This window comes from Rhineura floridana, chromosome 1 (assembly GCF_030035675.1).
Source record: "Rhineura floridana isolate rRhiFlo1 chromosome 1, rRhiFlo1.hap2, whole genome shotgun sequence".
Classification (NCBI taxonomy): Eukaryota; Metazoa; Chordata; class Lepidosauria; order Squamata; family Rhineuridae; genus Rhineura; species Rhineura floridana.
In genome coordinates, this window is record NC_084480.1 from 18,311,882 (window position 1) to 18,329,160 (window position 17,279).

The following is a 17,279-nucleotide window of genomic DNA, read 5'->3' on the forward strand; positions in this document are numbered from 1 at the left end:
AGAAAATGGGGAGTAATTCCTTCGGTTCCAAAGTGATCCTTAAAATATTCTGAGGGGATGCTTACCAAGTGCTTTTTCCATCTGGAAACATTTGATAAAACATGTCCACCTATCTCGCATTGAGCCTGCTTGGGGTGGTGACCAATATGGTGTGTGGATTTCCCTCCTTTCATTTAATGTTTGTATTGCATTCTCCCAGCTCCTGAACCAGAAGAGGTGGGGAGCAGCATGTCCACGCTTGAACGTTCACTCGCAGCCCGCAGAGCAACACGTGCCAAGCTCATGATTCCAATGGACTCACAACCCAGCAATCCTTGTAAGTTGTGCACCTACAGCAAGGATAGGGAACCTGTGGCCCTCCAGATGTTCTTGGGCTCCGCCTCCTGTCAGTCCAAGAGAGCATGGCTGATGATCAGGGCAGAGCTTGGAAAAGTTACTCTTTTGAACTATAACTCCCATCAGCCCAGTCCAGTGGCCATGTTGGCTAGGGCTGATGGGAGTTGTAGTTCAAAAAAGTAACTTTTCCAAGCTCTGGATCAGGGATGTTGGGAATTGGAGCAACAATATCTGTAGAGGCCACAGTTTCCCTCCCTCTGGTCTATGGGTTGAATCCCACCACAATACTGTAACACAAATACTATTGTATTGTGTCATATGTAGGGATGGAGGAGAAATTTGATTCAGTTCACGTTTAACAGCAAACCTGCCTAATCCAGACGTTCTGAAACAATACGAGAACCAAAACACAGCAATCCTTTGGAAGTTGCACTTCTCTGAATGTTGCAATGAGGTTTTCTAGCCACATAATGTGTGCAAAAATGCATATACTAGGATTGCAGAGCTTGGAAAAGTTACTTTTTTTAACTACAACTCCCATCAGCCCCAGTCAGCATGGCCACTGGATTGGGCTGATGGGAGTTGTAGTTCAAAAAAGTAACTTTTCCAAGCTCTGGGATAAAGTGTGCATTAAAATGCATATATTAGTGAAAACAGCATACAAAAATTCATTATGTAAGGGAAAATTGCAAATTTGTATATATTAGGCAAAATTGCATACACAGATGTTTACAGTATATTAGGAGAAATTCTCCCTGAAATGCTGGCGAATTTTCATGAGGATTTGCTTTGAAATAAAATGGAAAACTGAGGTCGAATTGTGGGGAAACTGAACTTAAGACTGGAAAAATGAGAAACTGAAATTGACAGATTCACCCATCCCTTGTCATATGAAAAAATAATCATAGTTGCCCAGCTTAGCAGGTAAATCTTTAAGAGACTGTTTTCTCCCATGTGGTCCTGTCCACTAGCTGAGGTCATCAATGTAGGGCCTACTCCATGCCCCTGTTTGGTAGAGATGTATCTGCTGGATACCCAGGATGAGGCCTCTTCAGTTTTGAAACTCAAAGTGTGTCACTCCCAGTCCTGTATTAGCAAATATAGAAGGATACCTGCATGATAGTCACAACATACCCCCTCACAGCCAGGCCCTCTTTTCCATTTTCCCTCATCTCCCTTGCTCTCCGTGTTGTCTCTGAGTCCACATTCCACTACAACAGACGTTGCTTGGAGCCAATCAGCATGAAAGGGGAGGCTTGTGTTAGCTACTGAGAAGAGTCTTCTCAGTAGCTGACTAACCTCCTTTCACTTTGATTGGCTCCGATCAGCATGAAAGGACAAGGACTGTTCTCAGTGGCTAACACGCTCCCTTTTCATGATGATTGGCTCATACATAGGAATCTCCCTGGGAACCTGTTCCCCAAAATGTAAGGGGTCTATGACTCCCCACAACTCCAGACAACTACACCTCTTGCTCCCTACCCTGAGAGACTCATTTGACCCCTGCCTTGTTTACCTTTGGCATGAACACAAATTGTTCCCCTTTTCCCCTCAGTTATTATATCTTGTTGACTATCTGTTATTGATGCTTTATTAATTTGTTATTAATATTTTTATTGTCAAAGTTTTAATGTTGCTTGTTAGTCACCTTGCATTCCCTCTTTGGTGGGAAAAGTATTTTAAAGTAATTATAAATATAAACTCTCGAATAAGCTTTCAGTGAGCACAATGCTTTTGATGACTGCTGGCAGCATCAACTCCAGGCTTGAGAAGACCCAGGGCATAGTATCCTCTGGTGCACTTACCTACTGGTGGCACTCCCCTAGTGCCAGGCAGCCACCTTTTTAATTACCCACAATGCCACAGAGTTGAGGGTATTGTGGGAAATTAAAATGGTGGTTGCACTAGAAAGTGAGGCCTTGGATGCCGGTGTTAGAGTTTGGGCAGGATCATATGGACGCATGCAATCCTTCAGCTAGCCTAGTCCCAAATCATTCAGAGTTATGTGGTACCCTCTGGATGTTGTTGGGCTATGACTCCCATCATCTGTAACCATTGGCCCCACTGATGGCAGCTATAGTCCAGCAACATCTGGAGGGTACCACATTGGCTCCCCTGGTTTAAAGGTTAGTATCATCACCTTAAAATTAGGCCCAGAAATGTATAAGCAGCCAGCCAATCCAATTGCCCCAAATAAAATATGATCCAAATGCCCAGCTCCTATGGAGCTCTAGTGGTCACATTCTGTACCAGCCAAGGTTTCCAGACCCACCAGGCCCAAAACAGTGTCAAGCAGGTATTGTGACCTGCCAGGTGCTCAATAACCCCACTCTGTGGATTATTATTTTATTGGCATTCCCAGGCTTCAAGCAAAAACGGGAGGTTTATCAAGCCCCTGGTGAGCTCAGATGTATGTAGCTATGGGAGATCAGTGTCTGGCCGGCAGAGGCACAAGCTATACAAGCCTAATGTCAACAAATCACAGGGTAGGGAAGAGAGATGGTGATCACATACCTGAATAACCTACAACAATAACAAATTGGAATACATGTCAGCACCAGATCATTTTAATCAGAGAGCAATTACTGGAAGCTAATAAGGATGTAATTGGCTTCTGAGCTGTGAGCAGATGCCGTTCTACACATTACACAGAATGAGTTTATAGAATCATTATTGGGCTCCTTCAGAGTGCAGGTGGAGTATCATGTTTCCGAATTGTTTTCCCCATTTTATTTTAATATGCAGTACCCTGTACATTATTATTTTAAAATATATTTATATCCTGTCTGTCACAATATTAAAAGAAGAATCCTGCTGGATGAACCCAAAGGTCTATTTAGTGCAGGATCCTGTTTTCCTTTGTGGCCAACCAGGTGACTCTGGGAAGCCTACAAGTGGGACATGGGCACAATCCTACTCTCCCAACTCACCATATCCAGCAGCTGGTATTCAGAGGCACATTTCCTACAACAGTGGAGATAGAACACAGCTATCATGTCTAATAGCCATCAACAGACTCCATGAAGTTGTTTAATCCCCTTTGAAAGTCATCTAAACTAGTGGACATTTTGTGGCAATGAATTCCATAAATGATTATGTGCCTTGTGAGAAGGTACTTCCTTTTGTCTGTTTCGGATCTTCTGCCAATTGCTCTTCTTGTCGGTTGTATTTTCAAGGCGGCTCAAAATATCAATTACAAGAAACAGTATCAACAGCAATAAAAAGAGACACACCATCTCAACACGTTAAAATTACAAAGTTAAAACAGCAGCAAATGCAAATTCCATTTATTTATTTATAATTACATTTCTAAGGCAACTTATAGAAAAATAAAAATATGTAAATATATTTCTTTATTTATTGCACTTATTGCATAGCTGAAGCTCTCTGGGTGGTTTACAACAATTAAAAACATTAAAAACAATATACAAATTTTAAAAACCACATTTTTAAAAAGCAATTCAAAAACACATGCTAAAATGCCTGGGAGAAGAGGAAAGTCTTGACCTGGCACCGAAAAGATAACAGTGTTGGCGCCAGGAGCACCTCGTCAAAAACATCATTCTATAATTTGGGGGCCACCACTGAGAAGGCCCTCTCCCTTGTTGCCAGACTCCCAGCTTCCCTTGCAGTAGGCACCTGGAGGAGGGCCTTGGATTTTGAGTGTAGTGTATGGGTGGGTTCCTGTCTGCAGACGCATTCCATCAGGTATTGTGGTCCTAAGCTATGTAAAGCTTTATAGGTTAAAACCAGCACCTTGAATTGAGCTCGGAAACATACAGGCAGCCAATGCAAGCGGGCCAGGATCAGTTTTATATGTTCAAACCGTTTGGTCCTTGTTACCAATCTGGCAGCTGCATTTTGCACAAGCTGCAGTTTCCAAACCGTCTTCAAAGGCAGCCCCATGTAGAGCACATTGCAGTAATCTAACCTGGAGGTTACCAGACCATAGACAACTGAAGACTGGTTATCCCTGTCCCGATAGGGGTGTAGCTGGGCCACTAACTGGAGTTAGTAGAAGGCACTCCATGTCATCAAGGCTACCTGAGTCTCAAGTGACAGAGATGGTTCTAGGAGAACCCCCAAGCTACAAACCTGCTCCTTCAGGGAGAGTCCATCCATCCAGGACAGGTTGGACATCCGCCATCCAGTCAGAAGAACCACCCACTAACAGCATCTCAGTCTTGTCTGAATTGAGCCTCAGTTTATTAGCCCTCATCCAGTCCATTGTCACAGCCAGGCACTGATTCAGCACATTGACAGCCTCACCAGAAGAAGATGAAAGGAGAAATAGAGCTGCGTATCATCATCATACTGATGGCAATGCACTCCAGAACTCCGGATGACCACACCCAATGGTTTCATGTAGATGTTGAACAGCATGGGGGACAGAACTGACTCCTGTGGAACCCCATACTGGAGAATCAATCAATGTTCCCCAAGCACCACCTTCTGGAGACGACCCGCCAAGTAGGAGTGAAACCACTGCCATGCAGTCCCTCCCACTCCCAACTCAGCCAGTCTTCCCAAAAGGATACCATTGTTGATGGTATCAAAAGCTGCTGAGGAATCAAGGAGAATCAACAGAGTCACTCTCCCCCTGCCTCTCTCCCGACACAGGACATCATACAGGGCGACCAAGGCTGTTTCCATGCCAAAACCAGGCCTGAAACCCAACTGAAATGGATCCAGATAATTGGTCTCATCCAAGAGTGTCTGGAGCTGACCTGCAACCACTCGTTCAAGGACCTTGCCCAGGAATGGAACATTTGCTACTGGCCTATAGGTACTAAGATTTTCTGGGTCCAGGGAGGGTCTCTTCAGGAGTGGTTTCACTACTGACTTTTTCAGGCAGCCAGGGACCACCCCCTCTTGCAGAGAGGCATTAATCACTTCCCTGGCCCAGCCGGCTGTTCCATCCCTGCTAGCATTTATTAGCCAAGAAGGGCAAGGATCCAGCACAGAAGTGGTTGCACGAACCTGCCCAAGCACCTTGTCAATGTCCTCAAGCTGTACCAACTGAAACTCATCCAAGAAATCGGGACAAGGCTGTGCTCTGGATACCTCGCTTGATTCACCTGCTATAACACTGGAGTCTAAGTCCTGGTGGATGCTAAAGATTTTATCCTGGAAGTGCCAGGCAAATTCATTACAGCGGGCCTCAGATGGTTCTACCATGTCCTTGGGGCCAGCATGTAATAGCCCCCAGACAATTCTGAAGAGCTCCGCTGGGCGGCAGATTGATGATTTGATAGTGGCAGCAGAGTCTTGATTTTTTGCTGCCCTCACTGCCCCTAAATACAGCTTGCCATAGGCACTTACCAATGTGTAATTGAACCAGGAGTTCATCTCCATCTGCACTCAAGCTGTCTCCTATATTGTTTCATCGCTCTCAGCTCTGGGGTATACCATGGAGCCGTACAAGCTCTACACAGGAGAGGGCGCTCAGGAGCAATCATATCAACTGCCTGGGTCATTTCTGTATTCCTCAGTTCAACCAGGGTTTTGACAGGAGCATCAGCCCTGTCAGCCGGAAAACCCCCCAGAGCCCTTTGGAAACCATCCAGATCCATTAGTCTCTGGGAGCGGACCAACTTAATAGATCCCCCACACTTGCAGAGAGGAAAAGCCACTGTAAGTCTAAACTTGAGCAAGCAGTGATCTGTCCATGACAGAGGGACTGATGTAAGCCCCCCCCCATTCAGATCACCATCTCCATGTGCAGTTGCAAAAACCAGGTCTAGAGTATGTCCTGCTACATGTGTTGGGCCAATGGCACATTGGGACAGTCCCATGGTTGTCATCGAGAACATGAAATCCTGAGCTGCCCCAGATAAGGTGCCCTTGGCATGGATGTTGACATCCCCCAGCTGATCGATGTTCCTCTTTACGGCAATTTTTGCTTTACGGCGGTGGTCTGGTCCCTAACCCGCCATATAAGCGGGGCCCTACTGTATAGGTATATCTGCCTTATAGTGAGTCAGGTTATTGATCCATCTAGCTCAGTATCGTCAACACTGACTGGCAGCAGCTGTCCAGGGTTTCAGACAGCAGCCTCTCTCAGCCCCACCTGGAGATGCTGGGGATTAAACTTGGGACTTTCTGCATGCAAAGCAGATGCTCTGTCACTGAGCCACAGCCCTGTAAAATTAAACATGCACCCATAAAACTTACCAAATCAAACCTAGAGGAATATACAGTTAATGAAAAACAAGATCTAATGATCAGTAAAACAGGTCATCACATGACATCAAAAGCCTGAGAGCAAAGGAAAGTTGTAACCTGGTGCCAAAAAGACAGTAACATTGGCACCAGGCAGGACTTTCTGGGCGGTAGTGTTCCATAGATAGGAGGGCTACAGTGAAAAAAGATCTCTCCCATGTTACCACTCTCTGAAAGTCTCTTGGAGGTGGAACACAGAGGAGGGCTTCAGATGTTTGTATCGCCTGAGCCTTATATGCCTTTATAGGTTAAAACCAGCACATTTAATAGATCCCAGAATTGTATATTCCTTTAAGTGTCTATGAAAACAACAGTGTTCTCAGATGACATCTGAATGCCACCAAAGACAGAGCAAGTAGACAAGGGAAAGAGTTCCACAAAATAGACACCACAACAGCTGGGAAGTCCCTGTACCTGGTCACCACCCAACTCACCTCTGAAGGTAGAACTACTCTGAGCAGGGCTTCCAGTGAAGACTATAAGAACTGGTCAAATTGTACTGGAGCAGGCATTCCTTCACATCCCTGAATCCCAGATGGTTAGAGCTTTTTAGGTCAACACCAGCACTTTGAATTATGCTAGGAAACAGAACTAGTAGTCACTGAAGTTCTTTCAGTACTGGCAAGATAAGCTATCTACTATCAATACCAGTTGGCATCCTTTCTTTTGTATTCTGGGCTAATAGAAAATTCTGAATAGTCTTCAAAGGAAGCCCAACAGAAAGTGCATCACAGTAATCTAATCTAGATATCAGGGCATGGATAGCTATGGCCAGAACGAAGTTTTGCATGATAGGCTGAAGTTGGCAGACCAGCCAAAGTTGGTTGAGGATGCTTCAAGCCACAGATGACACTTGAACATCCATACATAAGGTCAGATCTAAAAGTGTGCATGAGTACCATCACGCTCCCACCTGCTATCACTCTGCCTTTAGCAGAGAGGAGCATTTTATCAATCACACACCCTACAACAATGCTGCTGTTAGAGACTTTGCCTTATTCCCCCCTCCCCAGCCGTTGCTAAGAAACGTCCAGGTATACAGTCAAGCTTCAGCCCCTCTGTGTATCTCTATGTCTCTGAGAGATCACAGCCCTGGGCTGATACCCTGTAACCTGTTACAGTTACTCTGTAGGGTAAACTCTGCTGCCACCATTTGATACCATCCCCACCTTTGTTTATGTTTTCCCAACACTTGTGTTCTTTGTGCCAGCTGGGCAAGAACCAGGCATGTCTTTTGAAACCAACAGATTTATTTAACAGAAAATATGAATGAAACAAGAATAATGTTAACTCAGCTTCTCAAGCGTGTGGTTACACATTGTTGTTCTTCAGTTCATATAAAGTACACTCACTAAGTTCCTTAATTACTATAAGTACAATCCAGCCTCACCACTCACTACTAACCATCCTTCCAATCCCATCCCTGTCAAGTCTGTGCCCTATCTCTTCCAAGTCAATTCCCTATTTATACTGAACCCTAACTCTTCGCAAACTCTTTCCTATCTGCTGTTCAGCTGCCAAACACTCAAATACAAAACTCTCAGCCCCCATTTACTCACCAAACACAAACAGAAATCACCAACATTCTGCATCACTCATTTCTCTCCTCCCAACAATCACCCCTTACTTTATTTAATCTAATATACCAATATAACATAATGCAAATGCATTGAAACGAATGCTGTTGAAAGTTAAAGAGGAAAGCACAAAAGCAGGACTACAGCCGAAAGTCAGCAAGACTAAACTAATAGCAACAGAAGATTTATGTAACTTTAAAGTTGACAATGAGGACATTGAACTTGTCAAGGATTATCAATACCTTGGCACAGTTATTAACCCAAATGAAGACAATAGTCAAGAAATTAGAAGAAGGCTAGAACTGGGGGCGGGGCAGCTATGAGAGAAGTAGGAAAGGTCCGCAAATGCAAAGATGTATCACTGAACACCAAAGTCAGGATCATTCAGACCATGGTATTCCCGATCTCTATGTATGGATGTGAAAGTTGGACAGTGAAAAAAGCGGGTAAGAGAAAAAGCAACTCATTTGAAATGTGGTGTTGGAGGAGTGCTTTGCACATACCATGGACTGCGAAAAAGACAAATAATTGGGTGTTAGAACAAATTAAATCAGAACTATCATTAGAAGCTAAAATGATGAAACTGAGGTTATCATACTTTAGGGGACACATCATGAGAAGACATGATTCAGTAGAAAAGACAATAATGCTGGGAAAAACAGAAAGAATTAGAAAAAGAGGAAGACCAAACAAGAGATGGATTGATTCTATAAAGGAAGCTACAGGTCTAAACTTACAAGATCGGAACAGGGTGGTTTATAACAGATGCTATTGGAGATCGCTGATTCATAAAGTCACCATAGGTTGTAATCGAGTTGAAGGCATATAACAACAAAAGCAACATTTTGACATACAAGTGTGGGACATCACATGTACACACACACACAGTTGTAGACCTAATCTTTTAGGCCCCAAAGGACTGTCAGGTTTCACTGCAGACCAGATAGAAGTAGTGCAACCCTGTCCCCCATTCACATTGAAAACTAGCACATCAGGGAGAAAGATTCGGTGTAGCTCCTTCCCTGCCATGTTCTTTTACTACATGTAGTGGTTCATCTTATTTTGTATGGTGAATTTAAAGTGGTGCCTTCAAAAGAACATGACCCTCCACCATGACATGGAGAATAACTTAGTACAGTTCATAATGATACCACCTCAGTTTACCACTTGGCTCTGCAAAATGTGTTAGCTTTGCGTCAGTCTGGATCAAGCAGTATAAGAAGATTGCATTGCCTTTTCATGACAACATTTTTGCCACTTCTTCCCAGTTCAGCTTCAGGAAAAAATTGTATTATATTTTAAAATCAAATGTACCCGGAGAATAAGAATCCTCACAAATTATTTTCTCCGCTTTGATTTATTTAACTTATGTAAATACGCTCATGCATTTATGTAACTTTTTACGTATGTTTATGTAAGTTACATTTATGTGACTTTTTTTACACAAACGAGATGAATATGCTGTGCCCTTAAATCTTTTCTTCTTTCCATTTTGTGATTTTCTCCTTTCACAATGAAAAAAGAAATAAGAAAATAGGAACAGCCCCCAAAGGCTTCTGCTGTATCATATATAACAAATAACTGTTGTAAAACGTTCTGATGATCATAACCTGTAGGTGTAATCTGTTTATCGGTGCTATAATTGGTTTTTAAAAACCATGCCGCCTTTTATAATTGGGCAATATGAAATTGAATCTTTATTCACTTGTGCCAGCATAAATCAATTGGGCTACCACTGAGCTTGTCATGACAGAGGACTCTGGCACTATATGCATGTAAACCTATTTATCAATTTGTCAAGTGGAAGGATGGGGGTAGGAGTGGTAGAGAGACAGCTGTCAGTTTTGTTCTAATTGATGGTCCTGTTCTCTCCCCTCAAACTCAAAAATCACGTTCACTCTTCTTGTTTCATCCTCAGCAGCATTCATGCTCCTCAGTTTCAAAGGCCACAAATGTGAAAATTCTTTATCTGCATGTCTTTCTGTCCCTGCCTTTCAAAAGCAAGTTAGCTAGCACAAAGCTACAGGTAATATGTATTTGAATTCAGCAGCAGAGAGAAATTTCAGTCGTCTTTTGCCTTTGAAAGCACAGGTGGGAAGGAGAACAGAGAAGACAGAGCAGCCAGTAATTTATTCACAAGCGAGTGGTTGGTGGCTAGGGGTTCCGTGAATGCCTGTGGCTTTCTAACCCCGGTACAAAAAGTGAACACTCACAGTTGCCAATTCACAGTCTTGAACTGTTTGCAAAAAATTATAATCAGATCTATGGGGTTGGGGTGGAGTTGAGGGAGAAACATTTAATGATTATGCAATTATAGTCATTGTAGTTCACAAATAATATGCTTGTGATTCACAATACTTTCTCAGATTTGATTAGGGAGATGTTTGAGCCTTTGAGTGGAGAATATGATGTCCATTTAACTCAGTTGTCAACCACTATGAATGTGAGACATAGCACTATAATTTGAATCTGAATTTCCTATTCTGGGATGTTCTCAGGATGCAGTGTGAGTATCTGGGAACATGGAACCATACACAGATATACGCGATGGGTTTTGCATATCCTGTAATTCTTTATTTTAGGGTTAGGGTTTAATATCCAGCAGAACAAAGATAAGCAACTCACTGTGGCTTTTAATGCACATATGAATGCACACATGAACAGTATTAAAAATGAGAGACATGCTTCCGATCCATAATTACTGGAAGAAAAGCAAACTAGATTTACTATCTGGGATTCTCAATTCAATTGCGTATGTTTCCAGAGTTACATATTTTCTCATTATGAAATGTCACAGTTACAAAGTGGACCCTCTCCAGTACCAGAAAAAGAAGGATTTTATTGCTTTTAGGAAATTATTGCTGTTTTTATCTGCCTTTGTGCTCCTTCCATCTTCAAAAGTAATGGTAGCTGATGGCTTGATGTCAGCAGGGCAGTGGAATCCACCCCCAGGTTGTAGTTCAAACTTTCAAGGATCTGTCTGAGGTGCTGAAGCACCTTGGACAGCTCCTTGAAAGTTCCAACTAAAACCCAGAGTGGATTCCACTGCCCTGCTGACATAGAATCACCAACTGCTACTGTTCAGAAGGGCATCCCTTCTCAAGTGACCCGCTGTCTGAAGCTTGGTGGATGGAAACTCTCTCCCTAGGGGCACCTGCTCTGCAGACATCCTTTCTGAGGGAGACCAGATTCAACACTTCTCTCTGAGCATTTTCAGAAACTGATCAAGATCATCCATTTGTGAAGGGCATTTTTAACCCACCCTCCATCAGTTGATCCAAGGGAGGGTTTAACATCATGGGGAGGGGATACAATAAAGATGTACACGATTATGCATGGTGTGGGGAAAGTGAATAGAGTGGTTTTTTCCTTCCCTCTCTTACAATGATAGAACCCAATCAGAGCTTGGAAAAGTTACTTTTTTGAACTACAACTCCCATCAGCCCCAGGCAGCATGGCCACTGGATTGGGCTGATGGGAGTTGTAGTTCAAAAAAGTAACTTTTCCAAGCTCTGCGCCAGGGTCATCCCATGAAGTGTATATTGGGAAATTTAGCACAGACAAGAGGAAGCATTTCTTCACACTGCACATAGTTATGGCATGGAATTCACTATGACAAGATGTAGTAATATTCACCAGCTTGGATGGCTTTAAAGGGAGTTAGACAAATGCATGGAAGATAAAGCAATTGTCATAATTCTCCTTTAAGAATCCCCAGAGTCCCACACTGTCTCTTAAATCCAGAGAGAGAGCCTAGTCAAACCCTTCCCGTTGGAGTTTGGCATCCCTATTCATCACCGGACCCCTCTGTCTATTTTCTGTAGTGGTTCCCTTCCCCTCCCCACACTCTTTTCTTGTTCTTTCTCTCCCCTCTCTAACTCCCTTTGCCACCTCTCCCTTTTCTCTGCAGCCTCCTCACTGCCTCCACCTATAAATCCTTTGGTCTCCTTCCACATCTGTGTAGCCTGCCCTGTAAATTCTCTGGGATCTCTCCCTGGCCCTCCAGGCTCCTGTCTTTTATGCAGCTGCTCTGATTGTCTCTGTAAGAATCCACAGCTGCTGCTGTCCCCGTCGTGTCATTTCCAGCTTGCCTGTGTTTTTCTTCGAGCAAGCCAGGAGAGGAATGATGTGGTGGGCAGCGACAGCTTCCCTATGTTCTACCTTCAGTGTCAAAAGCAGTATGCCTCTAAATACCAGCGGCTGAGGACCACAAGTGGTGAGAGCACTGTTGCGCTCAGGTCCTTCTTGCAGCCTTACCATAGGGATCTAGTTGGACACTGTGAGAACAAGACGCTGGGCTAGATGGGCCTTTGGTCTGTTCTAGCAGTTCTTTTGGTATGTACTTATCATTCTAATAATTTAAAACAACAATTAAAACAACATTCCAATCCAAACAAAATAGGACCAGATCATCATATAAATTGAATACAGAATAAAAATTCCAGCCTACCTAGGAATTTTGGTAGGGTGGAAGGGAGAGAGGCCAACAGTAGGTGGAGCCAGAGCCAATGACAGCTAGAGGCAACTATTTCTACTTATGTCCCCATCCTCCTCCCTACTGAGACCAAGGAAGAGGAATCTGACAGCTAATGCCACCCTTTGGACATGATGTAAGCAAGAAGGTAGGCAGGTGGGGGCTGCCTAAGGGCAGAGTGAGGTTGGTGGGGCAGTGCCCCTACTTGCCCAAATGGACCAGTGTTACTGGTGTGGGCATCTTGACCATACTATGTCATTGTTATTTCTACTGGATAATTTTATTCTCAGTTTCATCTTTTGTAAATTGATTTTTAATAAAAGTTTGGAGCTGCTTAGTGGATAATTCAGTTGAGAAGCGGGATAAAGTATAGAAATATAAATGAACACATTGTCAGCCCTCACAGTTTCTGCATAAACTGCCTTCTATGTATACAGTGCTTGGTATCAGATGATGATGATAACAACAACAACAATAACATACCCTCAGAAATCAATTACAAAAACGTTGCCAGTTTGAACTGGCTCTGATAGTTGTGGCTGTAAAAATTAGTGATAGTAATGGTTGCTTGCAATAGATTTATGATTCTGAGTTTGAGACACTTGAGTTATGTATTCAAAATAGGCTGTGAGCATACTAGTCCCCTACAGCAAAGCCTTTCCGTTGGCCACATCTGGAGGGGCAACAGGTTGATCTGCTGAACAGCTGAGAAATCTGTTTGAAGCTGAATTTTTAAAAACTTGCACTTGAGTTGATCCCACCGGATTTTACAGTAAAAAGGGGCAGGGTTTGACTCATATCATGTGCCCCCATTTTCAGAAAAGAGAGGTGGAGATGCACTAGAACCTGCAGAACAGTGTGTGTCTCTGCCCATAAACTCCTATATCCTCACGTCTGTTCAAGGAACAGAATGATCAAGATGAATTTCCCCATCTTCAGTTTTCTCTCCAATCTGGTCTCTGTAGTGTGCAATAAATATGTCCTTCTGTAATTTTGACAGGCCAGTACAGGCAAATCAGGAAAAGAAATGAACTATGATAGCTCCTTTTCTTTTTCTTCTTTTAAAGAAAATTAATTCCATGTTTTAATTTTGCCTTTCTGCAGTACCCATTGATTTGACAGCATTGGGCATCTTCCAATTACTAATTGCCATTAAATCATGCCTCTTTTTTAATTTGGAGGCCATTTCAAACTTATAATAAGCACTAATTGATCCACATTTATAACAAATAGTATCATCTTCCTTTGTAATTTAATTCATCCTGCATTTCTTTCCTGTGAGCAGCTGATTTTTATTTGATTGAATAGTTTTGCTTTTTATTTCCTTCAAGCCAACAGTGATAGCAGGAGTCTCCAAGATTACAACGAAGGCTTTGCCAGACATGTTCTCCACCTGTCAAAAAGCATCCCCCTCCCCAAGACCTCCTCAATAAGCATTGGCACCCCTTCCTCTGACTAAACTCTAGGAACAATCGTGTCTTGATGTATCTTCTACAAGAACCCATAGCATTCAAGCTACTTTCTCCCCCCTTTTTTATTTCCAGCTGTAGTCAGTGCCATCCCAGTGCCAACGCTAGAAAGTGCTCAGTACCCAGGAATCCTGCCATCCCCCACATGTGGGTACCCACATCCTCAGTTCACTCTCCGACCTGTGCCATTCCCAACGCTCTCAGTTGACCGGACTTTTGGAACAGGAAGAAGTAAGTAAAGTGTTTTCTTTTTTTCTCCAGCGTTAAAAATGTAAACATACTGCCTTCAAGTCGATTCTGACTTATGGCGACCCGATGAATAGGGTTTTCATGAGGCTGAGAGGCAGTGACTGGCCCAAGGTCACCCAGTGAGCTTCATGGCTGTGTGGGGATTTGAACCTTAACCACTACACCACACTGGCTGCAGATGGACCCTGCAAGGTATTATTTCTCTGGTGACAATGCATTTCAAAGGGAAATGACCCCTAGCACCAGATAAATTGGGTGGGCAGGTGGAAGAAATGGCATTGTAGAAGTTCATGAAACCTCATTGGAAAGGCTTATTTTCCCCACCCCCATTGCCTTCTTTAAAATTCATTCATCCTCACTTCCCTGAACCCCTTCCTGCAAACAGTACAGTTCTGCACTTTGAATCAATTCCCCAAATAGAGTTTTCTTTCTTTCTGGGTCCCCAGCTGCACCCCGGCTCTGTCTCTGCCATTGCTGTGGTGTACTAGGAGGGGCAGGGCCATGTTGAGGTCAGCACAGTGGAAATGCACTGGAAGAACCATTCCGGCGCTCCTGTCGGTGTGCCTGCACTGTGCCAACATCACCGCTGCCTTCCCCTCTCACTACACCACAGCATTGGCAGTGGGTTGGGAAATTAGTTTGTCCCCCGCCTGGCCATCTGCTACTGATGACTCCTACAGAGGCTTCCAGGTCATGTTTTTTTTCTGGCCTGACCTGCATTTGCCATCTGCTCATTTGCCTTTGCTTTGCTCCTCTTCTGCCTTTACCTTTACTTTGAATGCACAGGAGCTGAGTCTGACTTCTTGCCCATTCTCCTACTGGCTCAGGTAATGAGGGCTCAGTAGAAAAAGATTGCTGGTCAGGGGGAAGTTCTCTAAAAGCACCAAAGGTTGTCCTAATTTCTCTCTGTCTGCTAGGATAGGAATAGGGCAACTGACGTATCCTTATTCATCCATGATTGATCATGATCTTTACCTCATTTTACCTTCCCAACTCCCAAGGAAAACCATCTCTTTTGCCTCCTATTTAACAGACAGGAAACTGAGGCTGGGGGAGAGAGTGTGTGGCTACTCTCTCAAGATAAAATTAATTTTCCAGTTATTTCTATCAGTGTTCCTGGTATCTGTACTCCTTCAAGCTGTCAAAGCAAGAGATGTTCATCGGCAGCCAGACAAAAACATTGTGCTCTGTACACATTACCACTGACATGAAACAAACCAGCCAAGCAGTTGCTTTTCACTTTCCTCATGCTTGGTTAGCTGTCAGTTCAAGTGTTTTGGAAGGGCCCACACAGAATTTGAAAGCAATATCTGAACTTTTCGCCATCCATTTCAAGCACTCTTACACCATTTTAACACTCATGACTTCCCCCAAAGAATCCTGGGGACTGTAGCTTGTAAAGGGTGCTGGGAACTATAGCTCTGTGAGGGATCTCTTCATAGCACCCTTAACAAACTACAGTTTCCAGGATTCTTTGGGGGCACCACATTGGCTAACCCTGCTTTAAACATTAGAAAAGGAACAAATGACAATAACAGCAATGGGGCCTGATTTACAAGGGCCCCTAGAGATATAAAATAAACTTTCCTATGCAGGGTTCCACATTACCCAGTCTCTTACCTAAATTGAGTCACCAGCTGCTTCATGTTCGGAGTTAGCTCTCCACAGAGCTGTGACTTGGGTGTGTGCCCTATGGATAAGGGGAGCGTTGCACACATAGAAGAAACCAATGACCCCATATAAATACAATGCTGGCTATGTGGAACCATGCAAGGACAAGCCTGTCTTATCCAACCCAGGTCACATGTTAAAACTGGTTTTTAAGACCAATTAAACCTCAATCCAGAGCAGGACAGAGAATTTAATATGAGTATAGCACTAACAAGAAAATGTTTCCATGGCTCTTGGCTTTACCTCTAAATTCTGCAGAGGGGATGTAGCCAAGTGCTTAGACTTTATGCCGGGGGTGGGGTACTTTTTTCAGCCCAAGGGCCACATTATTTACTTGGAGCCTTTCAAGGGCCACATGCCAGTAGTGGGTGGAAGCAGAGGCAAAAGTGGGCAGAGGAGGGACAGATGTACATTTTATCTTTTACCTTTTATCTTTGTACAATATACCCACAGACACTTAGAGACATCTCTATCCACACAGACAAGCAAGATGTTCAGAGGTCAAAGACACATTCTAGCCAGGCAGCAATACTTGAGTGGGAAGCAGCTCCAGTGAGGGGTGTGGCCTGTGGAGAGAGGGTGTGGCCTGGAGAGTGTTTTAAGAGCCAGATAGAGTTGGAGAGCTGAAGTTTCCCACTCTGAACCTTAGGTATTTACCACATTCAGTCCCTGGCATCACCTGTATTTTTTAAAAAACTTGGGTAAGTGAAGTAAACCAGAATATGCTGCTCATGCAGTACAGAGGTGGATGTCCCATTGGTTTTACTCCATACAAGATCACTTCATAGGTTCATAAGTAATATAGTGGGATGTCAGATAAATGCAGCAAGAGTTTTTAACTTAAGCCGTGGAGATCAATGCTCATATGTGAAAAATGAAATGGACTGCCTTCAAGTCGATTCTGACTTATAGCGAACCTATGAACAGGGTTTTCATGGTAAGCGGTATTCAGAGGGGGTTTACCATTGCCTTCCTCTGAGGCTGAGAGGCAGTGACTGGCCCAAGGTCACCCAGTGAGCTTCATGGCTGTGTGGGGATTCAAACCCTGGTCTCCCAGGTTGTAGTCCAGCACCTTAACCACTACCCCACACTATGCAAACTATGCACTGCAGTAAGTCATTTCAGAGTTACAGTCCCCATGTTATTACATGACTGCGCATAGTACTGATCAGAAAGGGGTGCCCTTCAAATTCATTGTATGCAATGACATTAGAGACGGTGCAGCAATTCATTCTGCCAAATGGGCTGTCCTTGAATCCCTCTTTTTTTTAACTGTTCTTG

At 43.5% G+C, this 17,279-nt stretch overlaps 1 protein-coding gene across 4 annotated transcripts in view; it reads left to right on the forward strand.

Annotated features, from left to right (window-relative positions):
• The window catches only part of DCC (DCC netrin 1 receptor), an 882,319-nt gene that overhangs the window by 809,673 nt on the left and 55,367 nt on the right, over positions 1-17,279 (forward strand). For all 4 annotated transcript variants that reach the window (XM_061614640.1, XM_061614649.1, XM_061614658.1 and 1 more), the window contains 2 exons: positions 200-316; positions 14,154-14,309. In XM_061614640.1, coding sequence (XP_061470624.1) covers positions 200-316; positions 14,154-14,309 — 273 coding nt within the window. The remainder of the gene's footprint in view (positions 1-199; positions 317-14,153; positions 14,310-17,279) is intronic.